This window comes from Neoarius graeffei, chromosome 1, assembly GCF_027579695.1.
Source record: "Neoarius graeffei isolate fNeoGra1 chromosome 1, fNeoGra1.pri, whole genome shotgun sequence".
In the NCBI taxonomy this organism is placed as follows: domain Eukaryota; kingdom Metazoa; phylum Chordata; class Actinopteri; order Siluriformes; family Ariidae; genus Neoarius; species Neoarius graeffei.
In genome coordinates, this window is record NC_083569.1 from 95,034,655 (window position 1) to 95,062,160 (window position 27,506).

The 27,506-nt window shown below is 42.4% G+C and overlaps 2 protein-coding genes across 3 annotated transcripts in view; both read left to right on the top strand.

Annotated features, from left to right (window-relative positions):
• The window catches only part of LOC132872680 (zinc finger protein 354C-like), a 31,094-nt gene extending 26,535 nt beyond the window's left edge, over positions 1 to 4,559 (top strand). The window contains exons 6-7 of the mRNA XM_060907696.1: positions 1,202 to 1,388; positions 1,615 to 4,559. Of these exons, the coding sequence (XP_060763679.1) occupies positions 1,202 to 1,388; positions 1,615 to 3,207 (1,780 nt within the window). The 3' untranslated portion in view covers positions 3,208 to 4,559. The remainder of the gene's footprint in view (positions 1 to 1,201; positions 1,389 to 1,614) is intronic.
• A 3,393-nt stretch (positions 4,560 to 7,952) lies between these two features.
• The window catches only part of LOC132872561 (zinc finger protein 568-like), a 49,683-nt gene continuing 30,129 nt past the window's right edge, over positions 7,953 to 27,506 (top strand). Inside the window, exon 1 of one of the 2 annotated variants that reach the window (XM_060907576.1) lies at positions 7,953 to 8,522. In XM_060907576.1, the coding sequence (XP_060763559.1) occupies positions 8,341 to 8,522 (182 nt within the window). In that variant the 5' untranslated portion in view covers positions 7,953 to 8,340. Of the gene's footprint in view, positions 8,523 to 8,604; positions 9,416 to 27,506 lie in introns of those variants that run through there. The other variant, XM_060907499.1, reaches the window with a different exon arrangement.

Genomic DNA, 27,506 nt, shown 5'->3' on the forward strand with positions numbered 1-27,506 from the left:
TTTGACAGCTATTTTGTCACTGCTATAGCAAGTTATGAATGTTTGTTTGAAATATGATATGTAATATCAGTCCATATGTCAAAGCAATGGCTGTAAACGAGATTCATTGAGACCTGTGCGAGACATCGTAGGACGGAATTAAAATGTACAGCGGAACCAACCCTTTGTCCGAAATTGCTCACTCGTTCTCTGCTCCCTACTCCCTATATAGGGAATTACTATATAGAGGACTATATAGTGAGCTCATTGGTCAAATGAAAAATGCTTTCGGACACTAGTCCATCGCACTAAAGAAAAAAAAAAAACTAGTCCGTTGCGCTGGTATTTACACCATTACTGTCGCACAATTAAAACGTGCCAGCTCAGTCGGCTGGTGGGTTTTCAAGATAAATACATGCATGTATTTTTGTGATAAATCCATATTATACTGAGCGTATTTCCTACATTAATCAATACAAAGTACCTGCATCTTTCAGTTGTTTTTAAATCAAGGCTGAGTATTTTCTTTTTTGCCACTGCCTTTTATTCAATCAAATTTGAGACTTTTGATTTCTTTCAGTGCGACCGCAATGCATGATGGGATATATTCCTTTGGTTAATGACCATCGCTGTACACTACTTTTCGTGATGCATTATGTGATACTTTGAGTGCACTATATAGGGTGTAAATAATCCTCACGAAGGTTTCGGACAGCACTTCAAAATGGCGTCGTTACTATATAGTGAGTAGGGAGTGATTTCGGACACAGGGCAACATCTGCCAACGTTGTCAAAAGACGCGCGTGCCCTCTTTCGAATGCTGATACAATCAAGCCGGAAGTTTTGATAGCAATCAGGAAAGTTTGAAAAAAGTAGGCAGTAATCGTCATTTAAACTCGTTTTTGTGCAATATTTAGTTTGGAAAACAGTTTTCAAAACGGCGGCACTGATACGTCACGTTTTGAAGTCTCGTGAAGATCGCGTGGATAAGCGACGCCTGCCGTGGACCAAACGAACTAAATTCAGCATGGCTAAAAACCGAACAGGCTGATTAAGTATATTTAATTGCAATTAGTTGCCAATACGAGTCACGATATAAGGTTACTAAAACCGAAAACGTAATTGAAAACACGTTAATTAAGAAATAAAGCAAGTTTAAAAATGACTTCAGTTCCCCTTTAGTAATGGTATAACTCATTAAGTCATGTATTGTATGTGATAGAACCAGATATGTATCCTTGACCAAGGAGACATTTGAGCGTCTGATGTTCTGCTGTCTGGAGTGCTCCAGTGAGTGTCGGATCCGAGGGAAAGGCAGAGGTGAGAATCTCACTTTCAGACAAGAGTGCCTGATCTGCTGTAACTACAGAGTGTGGACCTCTCAGGCAGCCGATATATCAAACGACAAGGTGTGTATTTCACGACAAGTCGTTCCTATGGCAAGTTAATGCTTGAATTTGGAAAAACGCAATAGAATTACTTTTCATATCTGACTTGTAAACTGTAATTGTTCTGGTGAACTTCAATAACAAAGGTGTTTTTTTTCTTTCTGATTTTGATTTATGAAAATGCTTTGTTGAATCAGGAAATAGTTTCAGTATACAGGTTGGTAATTCCTCACCTGTCTCTTCTCAGGTGACTGAGTGTTCACCATGTAGTGATGCTCATGGACCGTCATCTGATGACATACCTGTGACTGTTGACCAGGAACACACAAGTGATGAGTCTCCAAGGCCGACGTGTGAGGACAATGCTCAGGCTGCTGCTGATTCCATCTCGGTGAGAGAGAAACATGATGAGAATGTGAAGGAGGAGGAGCTGAGTCTCCTGATGGAAATACACGAGGACAGTGCTGAGGAAGAGGGTACAAACCTTGCACTGATAAGTGATGAAACCACTAACCCAGTTTACCCTGAATCTTCTGGCACCCTGATGGCTGATGAGGAACTGTTTATTGAAGAGCTTTCTGAGCACGAAAGTGACCACTCCTCTCAAAATGCACAAGATGATACAGATGAAGAGTACCTGCCGAACTCCTCGGAGGAAGAGCTGTTTACTGATGAGAACCGTAGCGAAAAGCTCACTAAGAAAATGAGCAGCAAGTCCTCTAAAAAGAGACAGCAAGAGGATTCAGATGAGTACATGCCGAGCTCCTTAGATGAGGCTTTGCAGAGTTGTGGTGAGGAAATTCCTAACAAGGGGATTCCCAAGAGACGATTTCAGAACACTGTTAAACCAGTAATTTGGTGTATAGACTGTGAAGCTGTAGCTAAAACGTTTTGTACATTTCAGCGGCACAAGAAGAACTATTGCTGTGCAGAGTGCGTCTCTGGCGATGCTGTCGAGAACCTCAGTTTAAAGGACTTCTCCGTTCATTTTAGTGACATCCAGAGTTTTCATCTGCATGCCATTGCCGAGCATTGCGGCAGGGAAAAGCTTTTCGAACACAAGATCTGTCAGGACTGTAACAAAACGATCAAGGTGGAGACAGATCCCAACAAGAAGGGCCATGTGTGCGAATACAAGGTCAAACCGTTTTCCTGTAATGTGTGTCACAAACGCTTCATCACCAAAATCGGACAAAAATTGCATTACTATCGCTTGCACACGGCTCACCAATACACCTGCAAGTACTGCATGATGGTGTTTGATACAAAACAGTCCAAGCTAGAGCATGAGCAGAGTCACACAGAAGACACACTTTGCTACCTATGCCCAGACTGTCCAGAAAAATTCAAAGACTTTTTTACGCGCAACGAGCATTTAAAGACTCACAGAAGTAAAAAGAAACACACCTGCAGCATGTGCAATAGGAAATTTGCCTTATTTCAGGGATACGAGAGACACTTGCGCATCCACTCAGGAGAGAAGCCTTTCAAGTGTGAGGTGTGTGACCGTTCTTTCAACCAGGATGGGCATTTGAAATCCCACATGCGTCTCCACACTGGGGAGAAACCCTTCCTGTGTGAGCATTGTGGAGAGTCTTTTAATCACAACATCAGCCTGAGGAACCACCAGCAGAGGCACCATGGCATCACTGACTCTAGCTGTGTGCCAGCAGAGGAGAACAAACCAATCGGGAGACCCATAAGGAATGAAGATCAGCCTAGGAGGCAAAGAAAAATGTGCTCTACTACTGCTGATGCGGAGCTGGAGAGTTGCGAGTCTGACTCTGATGAAGAGCAGCAGAAACGAGGTCGGAAGAGGAAAGGCAGGAGGAAAAAGTAAAGTACAAACCAGACTGTTGACTTGGAGCCGAGCTTTGTATAGCTACGAAGTGAAAAATGTTCTTTTCCACAAGCACTATCTGTTCATTGAGAGGAGATGCAAGAAATCGTATGGTGTCCGAGACCACATGACTTTTATAGTTGCTTATACGCTCGAGCAGAAACCACCAGCATTACTTGAAAGTAAGCCGCTAGTAAGTAAAAGTTTGCTTACAGTGTTTCCCCTACAGGTCAGTATTCATTTTAATATGTATGGTTGGTTTTCAGTCTCACTAAAAGCGCCTCACGTTCTTACCCTGATATTCTGACTGATAAACAGCATAAAAAGTCAAGGATTTATTTTATATCTTAGATAATGAAGCTGGCTGCAACTGCTGTACAGAATAATGCTGCTGTGTAACAGATATTACCCAGTCCATAAGAAGTGCACATTCTTATCAGTCCAAAGAGAATTATAAAACCGAACTTCTGAAATAAACAGTTTTGAAAATGTACGTTTCATTTATCCTCATGCAGTAGTTTTTGTCTCGCCTGCGTAGCAGTTTTGCAAGACATGGCGGTCACTTTTCCGGACGTCCATCTGCATGTAAAAACTTCGACATTTTCAAATATCTCCAAAAGTAAAGGTGATCCTGTGCCCATACTGCATCTGCATATTTGCCATTTGTGGAGGGCTTCTACCCTAGGGGTGAATTTTTAAATTTCGACCTTTGACGAAACTTTTGACATTTTTTCAAATATCTCCAAAAGTTATGATCTGTATGTAATGAAGACCACATTTTAACATCCACCCTAAAGAGGCCTTCTCCCCCAGGTTTTTTTTTTTAAATGTGAACGTTGATCTTTTGTCTTATTGCAATGTGAAATTGTTTGCTTGCTTCTGAGCAGGTGAGACTTCTGGTTTTAAATAGGCATTACAAGTTAGTTGTGTGTTTTCTATATTCGTAGTTAGGAGCAGGAAATGTCAACGGACCTGGAAAAATGGAGGGGGAAAAAGCTGCTGTGGCATTGTTTGTGCATGTTACGGGGAAGGGTTCGAGGTTTGTTAGTTGGGGATACAGAAGATGCCATAGAGAAGAAGCCACATTCAAGGGATATCAGTTTTATTGTGATTTATTACTTTCCCTGTGTCTGAAATCGCTCACTTGTTCACTACTCATTATATAGGGAATTACTAGATAGAGGACTATATAGTGAGCTCATTGGTAAAATGAAAAAAAAAAATGTTTTCGGACACTAGTCCATCGCGATGATATTTACGTCATTACTGTCGCACAATTAAAACATGCCAGATCGGGCGGCTGGTGGGTTTTCACAATGATAAATACATACAGTGCTCAGCGTAAATGAGTCCACCCCCTTTGAAAAGTAACATTTTAAACAATATCTCAATGAACACAATTTCCAAAATGTTGAAAAGATAGAGTTTAATATAACATCTGTTTAACTTGTAATGTGAAAGTAAGGTTAATAATATAACTTAGATGACACATTTTTCAGTTTTACTCAAATTAGGGTGGTGCAAAAATGAGTACACCCCACAACAAAAACTACTACTACTGCATCTAGTACTTTGTATGGCCTCCATGATTTTTAATGACAGCACCAAGTCTTCTAGGCATGGAATGAACAAGTTGGCGACCTTTTGCAACGTCAATCTTTTTCCATTCTTCAACAATGACCTCTTTTAGTGACTGGATGCTGGATGGAGAGTGATGCTCAACTTGTATCTTCAGAATTCCCCATAGGTGTTCAATTGGGTTCAGATCAGGAGACATACTTTGCCACTGAATCACTTTCACCCTGTTCTTCTTCAGAAATCCAACAGTGGCCTTAGATGCGTGTTTAGTCATGTTGGAAAAGTGCACGACGACCAAGGGCACAGAGTGATGGTAGCATCTTCTCTTTCAGTATAGAGCAATACGTCTGTGAATTCATGATGCCATCAGTGAAATGCAGCTCCCCGACACCAGCAGCACTCATGCAGCCCCATATAAGGACACTGCCACCACCATGTTTCACTGTAGGCACCATGTGTTTTTCTTTGTATTCCTCACCTTTGTGATGCCATACAGTTTTGAAGCCATCAGTTCCAAAAACATTTATCTTGGTCTCATCACTCCAGAGTCCCAGTAGTCTTCATCTTTGTCAGCATGGGCCCTGGCAAACTCTAGGCGGGCTTTTTTGTGCCTGGGCTTTAGGAGAGGCTTCTTTCGTGGACGGCATCCATGCATGCCATTCCTCTGCAGTGTATGCCGTATTGTGTCACAGGAAATAGTCAGCCCAGTTTGGCTTTCTACTTTAGATAACTGCAGTGAACTTGCATGCCGGTTTTCTTCAACCCTTCTCATCAGAAGACGCTCCTGTCGAGGTGTTAACTTCCGTGGACGACCTGGACGTCTCTGTGAGATGGTTGCAGTTCCATCTTTCTTTAATTTTTGTACCACTTTTGCTACAGTATTCTGACTGATAAGTAAAGCTTTGCTGATCTTCTTGTAGCCTTCACCTTTGTGGTGTAAAGAAATTATTTTCTTTGGGGAATTCTGAAAAGACAAGTTGAGCATCACTCTCCATCCAGCATCCAGTCACTAAAAGAGGTCATTGTTGAAGAATGGAAAAAGATTGATGTTGCAAAATGTCGCCAACTTGTTCATTCCATGCCTAGAAGACTTGGTGCGGTCATTAAAAATCATGGAGGCCATACAAAGTACTAGATGTAGTAGTTTTTGTTGTGGGGTGTACTCATTTTTGCACCACCCTAATTTGAGTAAAACTGAAAAATGTGTAATCTAAGTTACATTATTAACCTCACTTTCACGTGATAAGTTAAACAGATGTTATATTAAACTTTGTCTTGTCAACATTTTGGAAATTGTGTTCATTGAGATATTGTTTAAAATGTTACTTTTCAAAGGGGGTGTACTCATTTACACTGAGCACTGTATTATACTGAGCGTATTTCCCACATTAATCAATACAAAGTACCTGCATCTTTCAGGTTTTTTTAATCAAGGCTGAATACTTTCTTCTTTGTCACTGCCTTTTATTAAATCAAATCTGAGACTTTTAATTTGATTTCTTTCAGCACAACCGCAATGCATGATGGGATATATTGCTTTGGTTAGTGACCATTGGTTGTATGCTACTTTTCGTGATGCACAGTGCTGTCCGAAACTAAGGTTTCGGACAGCACTACAAAATGGCATCCTTACTATATAGTGAGTAGGGAGCGATTTCGGACACAGGGGTTGTTACAGTGACGGAACTCTAAGTACCGTTATGAAAACTTATTTTATTCATTATTGATTTATTAGCCTCTTTGAGTGGTCACTTGAATTAAACAGGTTTAGTGTATTCACAAACCTGCAGGCCGATTAAATAATGTCAACTTGGACACAATTCTTTCAGTGGAAAGTCTAGAAATAAAAAGCTCCATGGCTCCAGTAAATATCAAATATTACAGAATAAATTGGAATAATTAATATGAGAATAGTTCATGAAAGTAAATTTGTGTTAAAGGGGCCTTTGGGTTCAAAATGGAACCACTAGTATCGACCAAGATTTCCATTCTAAGCAATTGTGCCTTTATGTGCAAAGTAATGTCTTCTGATACAATAAGTAACTGTATAAGGTTGTGCTCCTCTGAAGTTTGTTTCCGTTGTCTTGATCTGTATTTCCGAGGCTCTTCAGCCATGTTGGGTTTTGTGTACAATTCCTGTAAAGTGGTGAGTAAATTTGTTTCTGGTGTATGAAACTGTTCTGTGGTCAATTAATCCAGATGTCAGTTGTGCATTTAGAGTAAAGGAAATCCAAGAGACAAAGGACAGTTTAGTAAGGGCAGCCAAGACAGCATCTGATTCACCCATGCAATGTTGGATTTCACGATAGTGTGTGTGTGTGTGTGTGTGTGTTTTTATATATATATATATATATATATATATATATATATATATATATATATATAAATATATAATGTGTGTGTGTAAAATATATACTACTGAGGACTAGATGTTCCCCACAAGGATCGTAAAATCTGACAATTTTGACCTTATGGAGATGTTTGATGGTCCCCATTGCTGTGTTTTGTAAACATTAAAAATAAAAAAAAAAGAGCCAAAAAGTTTCCTTTTCATTACTGAGGCTAAGGTTAGGTTGAGATGCAGGCACAGCATTAATTAACTGCAATAATAGTCAGTCAATGGAAGATTCTCACAGGGATAGTGAAACAAAAGGGTGGGTATATGCTTGTTCTATTATTGTGGTTTCCATCATGATTTCCAGGGAGCCAAACTGATCCAGGAGGACACTGGGTTTTTTTTTTTCATTTGACAATCTGCAAGATCTTGCAAAAATCTCTTTTTCTCTTCCTCCTTATCACTTCTGAGATTCTGTACAATACAAATTCTATCTTTGAGTTTATTTTTTTTGTCTGTTTTGTTGGTTCCCCCCCCCATGCCCAGCGTAAGGTAGTATCTCACTGGGCTGCGACAGCCTGCGACTAGTTGGAGACACAACAATTACGATAAAATATGCGAATTAGCAACAATTTTCACTTGGAATCACACTGAATTGATATTCGTGTATTTTATCGCAATTGTTGTCTCCAACTAGTCGCAGGCTGTCGCAGCCCAGTGAGAACTGGCTGAACTCGTACTTCCTGTCTCACGGAAACTGACTTGAGAAGGGTTCGTGACGCATATTTTGTTGCACAAATTTTTTGAACATGTTAAAATTTTCAGTGACGAAGGAGCAACATTTTGCGACTCATGCGAGGAAATTGAGAAGCCCCACGAATGTTTCAAGACACTTTTGAAACTCTGTCGCGAATGATGTTCGCAAGCTGTCGCAGCCCAGTGAGATACTGGCTTTATTCTCTGCTTTAGCTCCATGCCTTTCCCCCTGTCCTGTTCACGAAAGCTCCGCCCCCTGTTACTGATTGGCTGGAAATGTGTTGTGTGGCTCGGTCCGAGCCACTTTGTTTGTTTCTGATTTACAAAGCCAGATTTGCGAACAGACACCGGATATTTCCCCCCAGCGCCTATATAGAATGGACGGGTAGTGGACGTGAGGAGATATTTGCTGCATTAGAATCGCTTACTGCACCTTGAACCTCCACAACATAATCGGAGGACGGATGGCTGGGAAACAGCCGAAGAGGATAAGGTCAGAGGAACAAAAACTGAAAAAGAAGGGCTATGATCAGGCAAGGGCGAGGAGCCGCGTTAACATCGGTGAGGCTTTTCAACGGTGGAGAGACTTCCGGGAGGACAAGGACATGAAGACAGATGCGGAAGTTGCTGTTTTTCTGCTTGACACGTGCGTAATGTTTAATTCTACTCTGGTCAGTTTTTTTTTTTTTTAATTCCTGATCAGAGATTTAACCCCGGGATGCAGAAGTGCATCACTTCCGGTTGGAGTGTTTCCAGTGAAGTATCTGTAGTTAGCCTAGCCTAGCATACACAGTGGTGCAGAGAAAATAAAACCAACCATATATTGTGTATACAGTGATTTAACGGTCTGGTTTAGTATAAGTAGTTAACTAGCCACTATGGCAAGTGGTCGGTGATTTATATATTAGCGAGGAATTGTAAAAACCTCCTGAAAAGGACTGCCTCGATGATATGAACCTCTAGCTAGTGAAACACTTTACGCCGCCGTACAAATCTTGTGTAGTTGCCAGGTTACCGTACGTGGTCACAGATTTAGTGTAACTACGTACGTAAGAAGCGTAACTGGAAGTACGGAAAGCGACAAGGTTCAAGTTTCTGACTCGCAAAGTTGAATTCTGGGCAGAAATGTTCTACTTCTATTGCCGTTGGAGTTTGGAGATGTTGCGCTGCTGCACACACCGTGTAGCCTGTGTGTAAATGTTTTACCGGAATAAAATGCGTCCCCGCATTTTACGATTCCGAAATCGCTGGGGGGGGGATCACGTGACCACCGTGGGGGTGTGTTTGACCTACTTTGAACCAAAACAAGTCGGCGTGGGCAAACATGGCGGACTCGGCTCTCCCTCCAGCCAAAAAGAAAAGGAAAAGAAGAGGAAAATATGAAAGCGAAGCAGCTAGAAAGCTCGCCAGAAAAGAGATGGAGGCCAAAAGGTTGGCCGCAAGAATTTTCGTGAAGGGACAGATTGACCGCTGGAAGCGACTGAAGGATGAAACAGGGGCAAAATCTGATGAAGAATTTGCAGCGTTGCTCCTGGATTGGTGAGTCTGGGGATGAGGGGGAACACCTACTGCTGATCTTACACAGAAAGAACACAAAAGCACGAGCAGAGAAAGGTGTGTGTGTATATATATATATATATATATATATATATATATATATATATATATATATAAATAAAATGTATGTGTGTGTGTGTATGTATATATATATATATATATATATATATATATATATATATATATATATATATGACACACATTGTGTGTATATGTGTGTGTTCTGCTCGATATCAGCAGCCTTGCAGTGTGGCGTAGGCGATGCTTTTTATCCCCTTGATGTAAACCTTGATAATATTTGAATCCTGTATATGTTAATTTTTAATAGTTTGTCAATATCCCCAACACCCCTGACATTGTACTTCAGAACATGGATAGAAAGCAGGCAGTAGTAGTTGAAGTAGGATGTGTTTTTGATACATATATGGACATGGCCTTTTATGACAAAATGGCCAAATATATCAGTCCCTGCTTGCAGCTATTACCAGCCTTGGCTATTCCTGTACACTCATCGTCCTGATATTTGGTAGTCTGGGGCACGTACGTAAATGAACAGTGAGTGGGTTAAGACTGGCAGGGCTTTCCAGAGTAAAATCTAAACAATTGGCGAAGTTCTGCTCGATATCAGCTGTAATAGGCAGCCTTGCAGTGTGGCGTAGGCGATGCTTTTTATACCCTTGATGTAAACCTTGATAATATTTGAATCCTGTATGTTAATTTTTAATAGTGGGTTCAAATAAAAGTACTCAAATGTGTGTGTGTGTGTGTATATATATGTAGAGCTCTTTTCCAAAATGCTATAAATCCATTTTGATTGTTTTCAGAAAAATGACATTTATTTACCCAGACCCATAAATGTTGCAAATATTTAATTTATCCTGTTATAATAGATAGTTGGTTCAGTCTGAACATTTTCAAAAATAACTGACAAATCTAACAACAATGTTATTACCTCTGCCAAGGAGGTTATGTTTTCGGTAGCGTTTGTTTGTTTGTTGGTTTGTCTGTTAGCAACATTACAGAAAAAGTTATGAACGGATTGCTCCGAAAAAATTTTTTCCAGAGGTGTGACTGGGCACAAGTAACAATCCATTAATTTTTGTCGGTGATCTGGATCACCTTCTGGATCCAAGATTTTTTTTAAGGATTCTTTATCATTGCGAGATGAGCTGCTTGGCGGAGGTCTGCGCTCTCCGAGTGCTTTTCTAGTTGATTATAAATCCAAAGTTTATTGTATATTTTTTCAAAATGCTATAAATCCATTCATTTTTTCTGTCTTTCTGTTTTTAAAACAAGAGAACATGCTGTAGATATATAATATCAGGAACTTTCATCATACAATTTATAAAAAAATCAAATAAGTTATATAAACACAACATTCATTCATTTATGGTTAATCTTACGTTTTAAGACTGTCCACCACAGAAAACAACTAACTAAATAACAAATGGCCTGTTAGTTAAATTTTTTAAATGCAATCCATTCAAAGTGCCACCTTAAATAGCATGACAAAACCACTAATTAAATAACAATAATCAGCCCGCCACCAGAATTTTGTTTGTTTGCTCTCGTTCATGGTTATCTTTGTTTAAATAACGTCTTCTACCACCTGGTGTACGTCTCACATGTCCTTCAGAACCATCAAACATATTCACAACCACCATTTGCAAAAATTATTTGTGCTCAAGAAGCTACACAAGCAAACAAAACTCCTCGCTTCAGGGTGCCGCCATGTGGGATAGTGTAGAATGCTGACAGAACTCTGATTGGTCTAGAGGAAATGTCGCACTCAGCCAAAAAACAGGTGTAGCACCTATCATGTTTTAGAGAGAAACTACAATTTGCAGAACATATAAACAAGGAAATATAGTGATTTGACATGAAACATTAATGGAGCAGTGAATAGGCTCAGTACGCAGCAGAATAGCGTGACGAACTCATTTTTTTTAATTTGGCGTTTATCGTGCGTTTTATTTTTTATATGAGTGATTCCACGCTTATGGGTACTGAAATGGGGACATGAACTTATTTTTAAAAATTCACCTAAAACCATTAATTTTTTTACCATCAGGTCACAAAACATGTAATCTTTAATGAATGATATGTTAAAAGATAACTTGAATTTTCTGAGATGTAATAAAAACATATTTATATGCCAAAGTCAAGCCTATGAGTTCCAAAATGATGTCTGTTACATTACTTCTGTTACGATTGTCCATCTCGCGTCTGTTACAAATTAATTACAATCTAGCTATATACCATGTTAATCTTATTGAAAGAATGTGTATGTTTATTCTACTACACATGTTTATTAATTATATTTGCTAAAACATCACCTTCCTATGTTTCAAAAAGTAATTCTACATTGTTAAAATTGAGAATATATATGTCCACAACACTTCTGTTACGTTCTGACTTTGGCATATAAATATGTTTTTATTACATCTCAGAAAATTAAAGTTATCTTTTAACATATCATTCATTAAAGATTACATGTTTTGTGACCTGATGGTAAAAAAATAAATGGTTTTAGGTGAATTTTTAAAAATAAGTTCATGTCCCCATTTCAGTACCCATAAGTGTGGAATCTTTGTATAGATAGATAAAAATGCACTCCTAAAATCAATGTACAAAATAGCAGTAGTGCAGATACAGTACATATCTGTAACGGAGAAGGTGCTTAGAAGAGCAGCTTATGAGGTGTATATGAACAGTGGTGCAAAGGAGCAATAACAGCAGATACGGCAGTAATGCAAATGATGTGCAAACGGATGAGAGAGTTTTTTGTGTGAATGTGTTACGGACCAGGGGTACAGTGGTGCTTGAAAGTTTGTGAACCCTTTAGAATTTTCTATATTTCTGCATAAATATGACCGAAAACATCATCAGATTTCCACACAAGTCCTAAAAGTAGATAAAGAGAACCCACTTAAACAAATGAGACAAAAATATTACACTTGGTCATTTACTTATTGAGGAAAATGATCCAATATTACATATCTGTGAGTGGCAAAAGTATGTGAACCCCTAGGATTAGCAGTTAATTTGAAGGTGAAATTAGAGTCAGGTGTTTTCAATCAGTGGGATGACAATCAGGTGTGAGTAGGCACCCTGTTTTATTTAAAGAACAAGGATCTATCAACATCTGATCTTCACAACACATGTTTGTGGAAGTGTATCATGCCATGAACAAAGGAGATTTCTGAGGACCTCAGAAAAAGCGTTGTTGATGCTCATCAGGCTGGAAAAGGTTACAAAACCATCTCTAAAGAGTTTGGACTCCACCCATCCACAGTCAGACACATTGTGAATAAATGGATGAAATTCAAGACCATTGTTACCCTCCCCAGGAGTGGTTGACCAACAAAGATCACTCCAAGAGCAAGGCGTGTAATAGTCGGCGAGGTCACAAAGGACCCCAGGGTAACTTCTAAGCAACTGAAGGCCTCTTTTACATTGGTTAATGTTAATGTTCATGAGTCCACCATCAGGAGAACACTGAACAACAATGGTGTGCATGGCAGGGTTGCAAGGAGAAAGTCACTGCTCTCCAAAAAGAACATTGCTGCTCGTCTGTAGTTTGCTAAAGATCACATGGACAAGCCAGAAGGCTATTGAAAATGTTTTGTGGACAGATGAGACCAAAATAGAACTTTTTGGTTTAAATGAGAAGCATTATGTTTGGAGAAAGGAAAAACACTGCATTCCAGCATAAGAACCTTATCCCATCTGTGAAACATGGTGGTGGTAGTATCATGGTTTGGGCCTGTTTTGCTGCATCTGGGCCAGGACAGCTTGCCATCATTGCTGGAACAGTGAATTCTGAATTATAGCAGCGAATTCTAAAGGAAAATGTCAGGACATCTGTCCATCTCAAGAGAAGGTGGGTCATGCAGCAAGACACCGACCCTAAGCACACAAGTCGTTCTACCAAAGAATGGTTAAAGAAGAATAAAGTTCATGTTTTGGAATGGCCAAGTCAAAGTCCTGACCTTAATCCAATCAAAATATTGTGGAAGGACCTGAAGCGAGCAGTTCATGTGAGGAAACCCACCAACATCCCAGAGTTGAAGCTGTTCTGTACGGAGGAATGGGCTAAAATTCCTCCAAGCCGGTGTGCAGGACTGATCAACAGTTACCGCAAACGTTTAGTTGCAGTTATTGCTGCACAAGGGGGTCACACCAGATACTGAAAGCAAAGGTTCACATACTTTTGCCACTCACAGATATGTAATATTGGATCATTTTCCTCAATAAATAAATGACCAAGTATAATATTTTTGCCTCATTTGTTTGACTGGGTTCTCTTTATCTACTTTTAGGACTTGTGTGAAAATCTGATGATGTTTTCAGTCATATTTATGCAGAAATATAGAAAATTCTAAAGGGTTCACAAACTTTCAAGCACCACTGTAGGTAGTGGACAGAGTTTAGCATCCTGACAGCCTGGTGGATGAAGCTGTTCAGCAGTCTTGCGGAGCGGGTCCGGAGGCTCCGGTACCTTTTCCCTGAGGGCAGGAGGCTGAAGAGCGAGTGTGAAGGGTGGCAGGTATCACCAGCGATGCTGATGGCTCTGCGGGTGAGACAGGAGTGATAGATGTCTGTAAGGGAGGGCAGAGGGGTACCGATGATCTTGCTGGCCATGTTCACTATGCGTTGCAGAGTCTTCCGGCAGGAGGCATTGCAGCCTCCGTACCACGCAGTGATGCAGCCAGTGAGGACACTCTCAATGGTGCCCCTGTAGAAAGAGCACACATGATGGGAGGTGGGACTCGTGCACTCCTCAGTTTGTGGAGGAAGTAGAGGCGAGTTTGAGCCTTCTTGGCCAGTGATGCAGTGTTGTTGGACCAGGAGAGGTCCTCAGCGATGTGCACCCCTAGGAATTTGGTGCTGCTCACCCTCTCCACTGCAGCACCGTCGATGGTCAGAGGGGGATGCTGTGAGTGACCTCTTCTGAAGTCGACCACAATCTCTTTGGTCTTCTCCACGTTCAGGAAGAAACTGTTGTCTTTGCTTCATTGGACCAGTTGGCTCACCTCATTCCTGTAGTTGGCTTCATCGTTGTTAGTAATCAGGCCCACCATGGTCATGTTGTCCGCAAACTTGATGATGTGGTTGGTGCTGTTGATTGGTAATAAGAAGACCTTTATTAAAGGACCTTAAAGCATATAAGCAGAGCCATGACCTTACTTTTGTTTATAAATGCCTTGAGACCTCAAGAATTGCACAGGAATAGTTTTAAGCATTAAGAATAAATCTAATCTAGTAATTTTTACAATTAGTGATTCATATACATAGCGGTCTGAGTGAATGACCTTGATGTCCGTAACGTCACAGCAGGAAGTCTATCGGTCTCATCGCCATTTCCGCTATACTAAAACACAGAGCTGACTGCAACTCCGAGCCTCCATTTTGAATTAATTTATTGCCATGCCACGTAGATGTGCCAGCAACACGACAGAAGGTGGATTTATGTTACGTTCATGGCCCAAGAATGTTCAAACTGCAAAGATTTGGACGCGTTTTGTGAGAAGTTTGTGGGCACATTGGGCGCCTATGAAGTGGTCTCTCCTCTGCTCTGCACGTTTTACTGAAGACTCGTACGAGACCTCTGATCTGTTGAGGAGCGTTGGCTATAAGCCCGTATTGAAAGAGGGTGCAGTACCAACAATTAAAGAAAAATAAAACAAGAAAAGGAAAGTATTTATTTTAATTTTTTAAAGTGAGTTCAGTTGCACCAGTCCTCCTGGAGCGTGAGCCGAGTGTTGTTGGTAAAACCCGGAACAGGATGGGACATATTGCTCGGGCAGTGACCTCCCCGCTGTTGTTGCTAAAACTGGTGACCTCTCGTTCCGTCCTGGGTTTTAGTAATTGCCTGAGCCAAGCAGTAATGACGGAGTACTCGGTATGGAGAAAATGAGTGGAGCAGCCATCTTATTTCTTCACTGGATATTGCTGCCATCTTGCCCTTACGTGGAAGAAGCGAATGAACGGAGAACTGAACGAACAACTGAAAGTCAGATTGTTTTGAAACAATCGGCCACAAGATTGGCCTTCAAGAAGCGAGAACACAGACGGGTAAGCTCCTACTCTCATTTGGATACAAAACAACAAAAACAACACGTTGTTTACCTGCATTTAAATTAATACGTGTAACTTGTATTGTGTGTTCAAGTTACCGGTATAAGATTATTTAATTTGCTTCAGAATGTGATTGTCTCAGTTCATCTGATTATTTAATTAGCCTTTTAAGTTTTATCAGTGAAAAATGCATGCATGTACATGTATGTTGCATAAATTATAACACCTATCCTGTTTTAATGAGAGTCAACCCACGATCAATTAAGTCAAATTGGTCTTAGTTGAGCAAGTTGGTAACGGTATTTCTTACTTTCACCATAAATTTTTATTTATATGACTTTGGTCTATAGCTGTAAAAGGCCTCGGCCTTAAAACTGGTTCCTGCTGTGACGTCACGCACTCAGGGCTGGCTGGCTCAGCGGGGCAGCTCGAATGCCAACTTTGCGGTCGAGTTTAACTCTCAAAAATATATGCTGCATAAATGGGAATTTAAAATATTCCCAATCACACACAATCACAAGTGGATATCGCTTGTCTCATCTCATTATCTCTACCCGCTTTATCCTGTTCTACAGGGTCGCAGGCAAGCTGGAGCCTATCCCAGCTGACTACGGGTGAAAGGCGGGGTACACCCTGGACAAGTCGCCAGGTCATCACAGGGCTGACACATAAACACAGACAACCATTCACACTCACATTCACACCTACGGTCAATTTAGAGTCACCAGTTAACCTAACCTGCATGTCTTTGGACTGTGGGGGAAACCGGAGCACCCGGAGGAAACCCACGCGGACACGGGGAGAACATGCAAACTCCACACAGAAAGGCCCTCGCCGGCCACGGGGCTCGAACCCGGACCTTCTTGCTGTGAGGCGACAGCGCTAACCACTACACCACCGTGCCGCCATCGGATATCGCTTGTATAAGAAATAAAAGCCTACACATGTAAATAAATTCTAATCACAGTCGAGCAGCGGCTACAATTATCAACAGTCCATAATTCGATACCTTTTCAGATTTACCAATAAACAATTTTACAAAGGTGAGTTTCAGTTACAAAAGTTATTACTGGTTAATTAATCAACCGGAAGACCTGCCTCGCCCTTCGATCTTGTCTGATGACACAGCTCGTTACCCGAGCTAGATTTTTTTTTTTTTTTTGCACAATCAGCAATTTGAGGAAAACCCGTATGTTATCGTCGCAGGTAAACATGGTGGAAAGATCATGGACATATTTTTACTTCTCAAATTCAATAGTCGAAACCTACTTTTTCTTAATCTTTCATTTGACAGTCGTCATTTTGTATATCAACGCGTATTTGAAGGCCAATTTATGCTGACAACCCAGTCCTCGCAGATGGCGTCTGCGTAGCCCCCCCTCCTTCGCAGACGCTCTGTGCGCACCTCCCAAAAATTGTGACCACCGCAGACAGCCTCGCAGACAGCGTCGCAGACAAGAGGGCTCTGATTGGTCCACTCTACATCCGCTGTACACGCACTTCCGCTTCCCTACTTTCCCGGTTTGGTTTGTTTTCACGACCGCCATTTTTAAAAACACGAGCGAAGATGGAGCAGCACGAAGAGCGGTTGATCGAGGAAGTACGTACATCTATACGACTCCAGTTCTAGTCATTATAAGTAACCGGAGGATAAACACTCCACTACCCACACCCACCAACTACTCCTAGCGATTTCGCGACTTCGCGCCCCCTTGCGTTGTGGCGGTGAATAACATCGCGCACGCCTATTACTCCCCGCTCAACGATAAATTACAACTGTCTGCGAAAAGCTATCTGCGAAAGCCTTGTCGCAAGAGCATGCAGAGACCTTGAGAAGTCACGTGAGGTGTCAATAATAGTGATCACTTTCACCGATGTCCACCAGTATCGACACCCTGTGGAATTAAGTGACATTTACAACTGTTATGGATCAATCTTTGTGTAACATTTGTTGAAGTAGGTGAAGTATTTTAAGTGCTGTGATTTTATAATTTTTTTTTCTGATTCATAACAGATTGGAATGCTTATAGAGTATTTGGAATCCTATTGCAATAAATAGAAGTGGACCAGAATTAAATTCCTAGCATGTAAAAAAAAAAAAAAATTACATGCTTCAAATATTCAGATTTTACTATTCCAATTTTTTGCAGTTTGTTGTAAATATCTACCAGATATTACAATATCAGTAGACATTTTATAGTTTTAGATGTAAAAATATAAAGTGTTGCTTCGAGGAATGACACGTGACCTTTGACCTGGATTTTCATGCGGTTACAATGCCAATTGCCTGGTGACATTTTTGGTAAACTGCAAAACTAGAAATGAAAAACAGCGACTGATTTAACAAAATGTCATGTCCGAAAATATTTAAAGTGGGTAGAAAGTGGAACTAAAAGATTTTCTGATGCAGGTTAAACATCAGTTTGTTTACAAACCTTAGAATCGCTTCATTTACGCAAGCACAGACATCGATATATTTATATAAAAGATATTTTGCACGAAATATAAGTCTGTGTAAAACAAATAAAAAAACATTTTGTTCACTTAATACTACATGCCAGTGATGATTTAAAAAAGAAGAAAAATGTGGGTGTCTAACTGTGGACAAAGGTGTCGATTAGAACGATGTCGTGATCTGATTCACCAAGTAATTGGGAATCAACCCCCTCCCGGTGGAAGTTTTAGTAGTTATTCATGCACAATTTTACTCATTGAATGTCTTTTTTTGACTTTTCCAATAGCCAAAAGATCATCAAGGTGTCAATAATTGTAGCTGCCACTCATAATAATAATAATACTCAGCCTAAGCTGTTTTTCTGTGGGGTTTTTACAAATAAATTACAGTAGATAATTTAAAAACATGAAAATAAATGATCTAAAAACAGACATGTACTTTTTTTTTTTTAAACTGTATTTGCTCACAGAAAAACTGCTTGGGTACACAGTATGGCCTTACAGAAACAGCCGAATGCAAGGAGCTTGAACTAATTAGCATAATTATGGTACGGTGGTTTAGCCTCATCTTTTGGTTTGAACTCAGTCTGATCATTGTTTTGCCTTATAAGACACCAATAACAGTAATTTATCACAGGGCTCGTGCAGGTCCTTGAACTCCTTGAAAAGTGCTGGAATTTGAAAACTCATTTCAAGGGCACTTAAAACTCCTTGAAAAATCATAAATACTCCTTGAAAAAAATACTTAAATTCTTCCCGTGTGTTTAGGTGTAATAATGTGACTGAAAATCCCTCCTCTTCCTGTTACGCTGGGAGTGTACGCTGGCGCGTTTGTTGGCTGCCGCTGCTCACCGGCTTGTTGTTTGTTTATCGGCTTGTTGTTTGTTTATCGTCATTTCTTCTAACTTGGCAACATTATCTGAGTGGATTATATTGTTTCACTGACTCTGGATTTACTTTGGATTAAAACCCTCCTCCAACTACAAGTCGGACTAACATGCAGTTCCACAAGTAACTCTCGCCCGGGCCACGCTGTCTCCAGCCTAACTCGAGCCCTCTCTGCTGTGATCATTGCAGATTCCCTCGCGTACGAATGTGTAAGTCTCACCTTCCTCATTTTGTGCGCTTGGTTTGGCCTTAGCATCCAAATCGGAGTTGGCAGTTCCCCCTCTGCCTGTAACGATTGTTTTGCTATTAGCCTAGCTATCTGTAATATCAGGCAGTTGGCCTATCGAGGTTTTCTAACTTGGCTGTTGAGCTCCGCTGGTTTTAACGTTAACCTGGTGATCCATGGAGAGTTAACATGCGTCTTCTACCCGCAATTAGCGTCCTCGTCTCTCTCAGGATTTTGTGGATTATTATCACTGCCTGTGACTCCCACATTGCGTCGCATTTCATGATGGATTTATCATACTCTACTAATGAACTGCTGAATCTCAACTCACCTTCTATCAGGCTACCGCCTGGTGTCCACAAACTACTCTTTACATTGGGCATCGCTCGTCAGCAGCCCCGGTATATGCACCGGAGCTGCCGTCGCAAATTTATCAAGTACTCTTCCCAAACTGACGGCGCCATCCCCAGTCTCATCTCCTCTCGTTCGTCGATTAGGCGACGCGTAGAGGCTGGAATACACCCCCAAAATCTCGCTGTGCTGTCGCTGTCTGATTTCCCTACTGCTATTACTCCTATGGCCCCTATCCCAGTGCATTGGACTCCTCGCCACCTCGTCAAAACATACCGCTTAAGTGCCGGAAAAAACATGGCGAATCTTCGTCCGCTGAACTTTTATGGGCCAATCTCGTCTGAACAAACATTGCAACTACCACCAGTTAAATTTGCCTTGTTAAATGTTAGGTCTGTAGCAAATAAGACTTTTATCCTCAATGATTTGATCACATCTCGAAAGCTGGACTTTCTGTTTATTACTGAAACATGGCTTAGGGCTGGCGATTTGTCCTCTTTTGTTGAACTATGTCCTCCCCACTATGGCTTTTTTAACTCTCCTAGGGTATCAGGCCGTGGTGGTGGTCTGGCAACAGTGTTTAATAAGCTGTTTAAGTGTAGGTCTTTGCCTAATCAAGCTTACTCTACTTTTGAAGTTCAGTTATTGTTGATTACTGCATGCTCTCCAATTCTTTGTGCTTTAGTGTACAGAACTCCTAAAGCCACTAGTGGTTTCCTAGAAGAGTTCTCTGACCTTTTGTCTTCTATGGCCTCTCGTTCTGAGAAGCTACTTATATTGGGAGATTTCAATATTCACGTGTGCTGTCCCACTAAATCACTGGTCAATGACTTTTTAAACCTGATTGATTCCTTCAATCTAACTCAGTTAGTATCTGGCCCCACACATATGAGAGGTCACTCACTGGACCTGGTTTTATCACTGGGTCTCTGTACTGCTAATGTTGAAATCACTAACACTACTGTGTCTGATCATTACCTGATTGAATTTGAGTCCTTTTGGCCTACTCCCACACTCCTTCCTCTTAAACCCCATCACCATGCTCGCTCTATAAACTCTGCCACAGCTGCTCATTTCTCTGATCACTTTGAACTCACTCTCCCTGTCTCTCTGAACCTTTTGTCTTGTGACACTGAAGAATTGGTCTCTCTTTTTAATCAATCCTGCTCCCTGACCTTGGATCAGGTAGCCCCTTTAAAATTAAAGCGCCCTAAGACCAATATGACCACACCCTGGTTGAATGACTCCACACGTGCTCTCCGTCGTACCTGTCGGAGGGCAGAGCGAAAGTGGAAACAAGATAAACTACATGTCTCTTATGAAATTCTTCAACAGCGTTTAAAAATGTATCAACTCTCTGTTAAGGAGGCAAAGGCTGATTACTTTGCCCAGGTGATAAATGCCCAGGCCCAGGGTACTTTTTAAAACGATAAATTCATTCCTCAATCCTGCTGTAAACCCTGCTGATACATCAATTACCTGTGAGGAATTCTTCATTGAAAAAATTGACAAGATCAGACTTAATATCTCACCAGTAAACTCCCCTCCGCCAGAGACCCATGAGCCAGTCAGCCCTCTTCAGCTCTTCTCTCTGGTATCCGCCTCTCAACTCTCTGATATAGTGTCTCATCTGAAGCCTTCCTTTTGTCCCTCTGACATCATGCCCTCCCGACTCTTTAAGGAAGTTTTTGGTATACTCTGCCCAATTGTATTAGCTATAGTAAACTGCTCCCTAGCTAACGGTATCTTCCCCTCTAGTCTTAAACACGCAGTAGTTCAGCCACTACTAAAAAAGCTCTGTCTGGACCCTAATGACCCTAAAAACTTTAGGCCCATCTCTAAATTACCCTTTCTCTCTAAAATCTTAGAAAAGGTGGTTTTTCAGCAGCTCTCCTCCCACTTAAACAACTTTAATATTTTGGACAAATTTCAATCTGGTTTCAGAGCCCTTCATAGCACAGAGTCTGCACTACTCAAAGTACATAATGACCTCTTGCTTGCAGTTGATTCCGGTACATGTGCCATTCTCCTCCTTCTAGATCTTAGCGCTGCATTTGACACTATAGACCATAACATCCTGTTGGCGTGCCTACATGATAAAGTTGGATTGCAAGGCCCAGTCTTAAACTGGTTTAGGTCCTATTTGGAGGATAGGACCTTCTGTGTTAAGATTGGTAACCAGTCTTCCTCCTCAGCCCCAAATAAGTATGGTGTCCCACAAGGGTCCATTCTAGGCCCCCTGCTCTTCTCTCTTTACATGCTGCCCCTAGGTTCTATTCTCAAGAAGCACAACATTCAATATCACTGTTACGCTGATGATACTCAGCTCTACCTGCCCTTCAGTCCAAACTGCTCTTCCACCATCAACAATCTGTTCAGCTGTCTTGAGGATGTTAAATCCTGGATGGCACACAACTTTCTACAACTAAATGAAAGTAAAACTGAAATAATATTATTTGGTTCATCCCCCACTGTCACCAGCCTTGGCAATGTTCTTCCTCCTCATCTACCAGACACACAGAATGTAGTCAGAAATCTGGGCGTTCTGCTTGACAGTTCGCTAACTTTTAATAAACAGGTTCAATGCTGTGGTTAAAGGCAGTTTCTATCAGCTGAGGACCATAGCAAAGTTAAAACCTGTTCTTTCCCCTAAAGATCTGGAAATAGTCATCCACGCATTCATCTCCTCACGCTTAGATTACTGTAATTCCCTTTACACAGGCATGTCACAATACAACATTAATAGACTTCAACTGGTACAAAATGCTGCTGCCAGGCTTCTGACTGGCACCAAGAAAGGGGAACATATCACACCAGTCCTAGCCCAGCTCCACTGGCTTCCAGTGAGATACAGAATTGATTTTAAAATTTTACTTTTTGTTTTTAAAGCACTTAATGGTCTAGCACCACCTTATATTTCGGAACTTTTGATTCCACACTCTACACCCAGATCACTTAGGTCACAAAATCAATCACTCCTTACCATCCCTCGCACACGCCTTAAAACCCGCGGTGACCATTCTTTCTCTGTAGCTGCTCCAAAGCTCTGGAATGCCCTCCCGCCATACATTAAATCCTCCCCGACAATTGCCTCTTTTAAATCCAATCTGAAGACTTACTTGTTCACACTTGCTTTTGAGTCAAATTGAGGTTTTGTTTTGTTTCTTTTTTACTCCCTTATTATGGTGCTATTGCCACGCTTTCAATGGTTAATGTAAATATGTGGGTCTGATGTTTCAGACTATTATTGTTTTTATCTATGCCTTAGCTAACACTGTGAAGCACTTTGGCTCAACCCCTGTTGTTTTTAAATGTGCTATATAAATAAATGACTTGACTAATAATCAAAAAATTAAATTAAAAAGGAAAAATTAGAGAAATGAAGCGAAATCAATTTAGAAAAATTATGACACGATTGTCATTTAAAATGAACGCTCTGGGCTTCCTGTGTTTTTGCACATGCGCTTTGGTTCTTTGGCGCCATATTGAATTCTCCTGTTGGGCATGCAGACGTGCACATGTCGCTGATTTTTGTTCGTTCAATAAAGAGAAGGATATGGAACTCGAGGCTAATGAGCTAAACGACAAAATTGAGGTGCTAAAGAAGAAGCTCAAGCATTAACGTTTTTAATTTTGAGTGAACCAAATCGCTTAGCCGCAATGGTTGCATTGCTATAACATAGAGACAGTTTGTTGCAAACAAATTCTGTCATATACAGTTTTTTAGAAAGTTTTCCATGTTTAAATTTGTTGTTGAAATGTAACAGATTTCAATTATATCAGTGGCAGTGTTTCTAACGATTGTTTTCGAAATCTGTTTTAAAATATAACAAGCGAAAATAAAAGAAACTAATAAAATGTAACACCCGTGCAAAGGCCACGCTTTTTTCTAATAACAAATGAAACAAAAGGCTCGGCTACCAAGCTTCGAACCATGAGCGACTTTAACGATCGTAAATTCCAAAACTAAACACCTCAAAAAGCAAAGAATGCTAAATATAAACACAAACTATGTCGATATCATGGTTGTGAAACTGGTTATGGAGTATTTTGGAAAGTTTTTTGCAACCCAAAATGCCAGTTTTCCTCATTCAAAAGTTCAATCAAATGTTCATTATCCTGATTGTACCCATCGTGATGTGGTCCTTGAAAATTTTGATTTTGGTCCTTGAATACTCCTTGAAATGTCCTTGGATGTCTTCACAAAAATCCTGCACAAACCCTGTTATCAGTTTTTAGAGTTAAGGATCAGAAATGATATAGCTCGTAGCCATATATTGATTGGCGGCCATTTTGCCGTGACCACTAACATGCTGAACATCTTGGGTTCTTCAAGGGGTTGAGCCCCATCATTGAACTGAACTAAGGTTGATCATAATTTTACCTTCCAAGACACAATAACAGTCATTTATGAGAGCTTTTAGAATTATCACCAAAAAAGCCATTAACTTTTCAAACAGAAATTCAGCCATCATCGTGTCACTTTTCAGACCTGTCAACTCCCTCAGTTGTTGCCACTGTTGAAAAGCCAACCTGATGTTCACTCTGGTTTGAGCTCTGGCTTTATCCAGCCTCTTTTTTGTCATAGCACTTTCTCATACAGTCTCTAACAGTGTAAGCCACTGTAGGTATAACTGGAAATTAGGGATCAACCGATAATCGGCCTAGCCGATATATCGGGCCGATATTCTGGATTTTTAGGGTTATTGGTATCGGCCATAATTTCCACCGATATGCTGATAACATGCCTTTTTGCAGCCATTTCGTTCCTAACACGACTGTCACTGCACGTCCTTTCCTGCACTCGCCTCTCTGAGTTCAAGAACACGGTCCCGCCCACCACAACATCTGATTTGTTTGGCACAAGAGATATAGCCAATCGACACGTGTAGCTAAACGCTGTGAACTGTTTCAAGGCGGCCGTACGGGCACTCGGGCAGAAGCAGCACAAGGGATACAGCCAATCAACACGCGTAGCTAAACGCTGTGGACTGTTTCAAGGCGGCCGTATGGGCACTCAGGCAGAAGCAGATCCCACTTCAAGGTAAGGACACGCTGCTTTTGCCGCAATAAGTCACAAACACACAGGTTGCAAAAGCACAACATCATTATATGTTTACATTCTTCATCTACTACTCGTTAAAATTGGCCATTTGCATCTGTGTAGCCAGGCAAGCTTGGCTTTCGGAAGGAAGCACTTGAATTAGCCTACAACCAACTAGTCTCGCTGAAACTACATGTAATGATGTCCATAGTAAGCAGTCCCCAGCATAACGTAGGCTGCAGTCATTTTTAAATCCCCGTCTGGAAACGTTGTGAACGTGTCAGTAGTTCTACTCGAACAGTAGAATGACAGCCATACAGAGAGGTGGTCAAGGGAAGACGAGATAAAACGTAGTGTTTGTGTTCTGTAGGCTAGCGCAAGCCTACTGGCTATTTGTTATGGTGATGAGTAAACTTCATGACATGACTTGTGCTCAAAAAGCGCTGTGGCAGCGGGGGCGTGGTCAAGCATCGGTCTGTGACAGGAGGGCGGAGTCACTAAACCTGTTGTTAATTAATGTGTTTGTGTGTCTTCCCAGTGACCGCGCCCTATTTAAGGAGAGAGAGCAAGAGCAGAGGGGGCTCTCTCCTCAACCAGATGACTGATGTGTGTCTGGGTGTGTGTGTGAGAGAGTAAAAACAAGCTGAAAAGCTGAATAAAAGCAATTTTGTGAACTCAGTTCTGTCCTGCCGTCCTTCTGTGTTCCACCCACCTACCCAAAGTGTCACAGTGGTGCCAAAACCCGGGACGAGCACGGAAGAGAACAGCCCCATGGAGTCCTCCACCTTCGCCGACCTGATCCATGCCCTCACCACGGCCCAACAGAGGTGCTGCTCGCCCTCCGAAAGGAGCAAGAACAACAGTTCGAGGCCCTGGTGCTGGCCCAACAGGAAGATCGTCGGGCGTTCCGGCACCTCCTCGCGTCAGCGGGGTCCACCATCTCCACCGCCGCGGGCCCTCCCTCCCCCACCCACCCACCCTCACGAAGATGGGCCCACAGGACAACCCCAAGGCATTCATCACGCTCTTTGAGCAGGTAGCAGAGATCTTGGGGTGGCCGGTGGAACAGTGTGCCTCCTCCCCCTGCTAACGGGAGAGGCGCAGCTGGCCGCGCTACAGCTCCCCGCTGACCGCCGGCTGGCCTACGCGGACCTTCGCCGGGCTGTCCTCCAGTGTGTGGGACGCACCCCTGAGCAACAACGTCAGCGCTTCCGCGCTTTGCGCTTGGAAGAAGTCAGCCGGCCGTTCGCGTTTGGCCAGCAATTCCGGGATGCCTGCTGGCAGTGGTTGGGGGCCGACAACCGTGATGCCGAGGGACTCATCGACCAGGTGGTACTGGAGCAGTTCGTCACGCGCTTACCAGCGGGAACCGCAGAGTGGGTCCAGTGCCACCACCCGGCGTCGCTGGATCAGGCAATCGAGCTGTCGGAGGACCATTTGGCGGCTGTCCCGACAGCAGACGACCTCTTCTCTTCTTTCTCTCCTCTCTCTCTCTCCCCTCCTCATGTGTCTCCTCCTCGCCCCGTTCCCCCACCGCGGGGGCCGGCGCCACCTCAGCCGGCCTGCTGCACCCGCAGTGCCCTGCCATGTCTCCCCTCTGGGTCTGTCCCCCCCCCCCCAGGTGAGTGAGCCCCAGAGCACTAGTGCAGAGAGGAAGCCCGGGCCGGTTTGCTGGCGCTGCGGGGAGCCGGGCCACCTCCAACAGCAGTGCTCGGTAATGGAGGTGGGCATGGTGGTTCGGATCCCCAACACGCCAGGAGCCACCCTTGATCGGGCCGGAGCGTATCGCATACCGGTGACTATCCAAGGGGATACATATCAGGCGTTGGTGGATTCTGGCTGTAATCAGACCTCAATCCACCAAAGCCTGGTGCGAGGCATTGGGGGGTGCACAGGGGCTGAAGGTGTTGTGTGTGCACGGGGATGTTCACAGCTACCCTTTGGTGTCGGTCCACATTTTTTCAGAGGGGAAAAATTTAGAGTAAAGGCAGCGGTTAATCCTCGCCTCACCCACTCGATAATTTTGGGGACTGATTGGCCAGGATTTTGGGATTTAGCGACACATTTAGTGAAGAGTGGGTCCTGCCATTTAACAGGGGGAGGTCCCGGTGTCGCGTTGGCGGGAGCAGCTGTCACAGAGCCGTCTACGTCAGCTCCGCGTCAGAGTGAGGAGCCGCCGGCTCCTCCTCTCTCTGTTGGAGAATCCCTCGCGGATTTTCCATTAGAGCAATCGCGAGACGAGACTCTGCGGCATGCGTTTGACCAAGTGAGAGTAATCGATGGTCAAACGCTCCAGCCGAATGCCACCCCATCCTTCCCCTACTTTGTGATTATGAAGGATAGATTATATCGAGTGATGCAGGACACTCAGACTAAAGAGCGAGTCACGCAGCTTTTGATTCCGAAGAGCCACCGGGAATTGGTTTTCCAGGCAGCTCACTTTAATCCCATGGCTGGACACTTAGGGCAGGATAAAACACTAGCCCGAACAATAGCCCGGTTCTATTGGCCAGGGATTCTTGGCGATGTTCGTAGGTGGTGTACGGCGTGCCGCGAATGCCAGTTAGTGAATCCAGCGGCCATTCCAAAAGCGCCTTTGCGCCCTCTACCATTAATCGAGACCCCGTTCGAAAGAATTGGGATGGATCTCGTTGGGCCATTAGATCGGTCAACACGAGGGTACCGCTTTATATTAGTTCTGGTGGACTATGCAACGCGATACCCGGAAGCAGTTCTTCTTTGCAATATCTCCGCACGCAGTATTGCGGAGGCGCTTTTCCGCTTTATGTCCCGAGTTGGAATCCTGAAAGAGATTCTGACTGACCAAGGCACCTCGTTTATGTCACGTACACTGAACGAACTGTATGGGTTGTTGGGTATTAAGCCCATCCGCACCAGCGTGTATCACCCACAAACGGACGGTTAAGTTGAACGGTTCACTCGCACCCTCAAGAACATAATTAAAAAATTCGTAAGTGAGGACGCATGTAATTGGGATAAATGGCTCGAACCCTTGCTCTTTGCAGTGC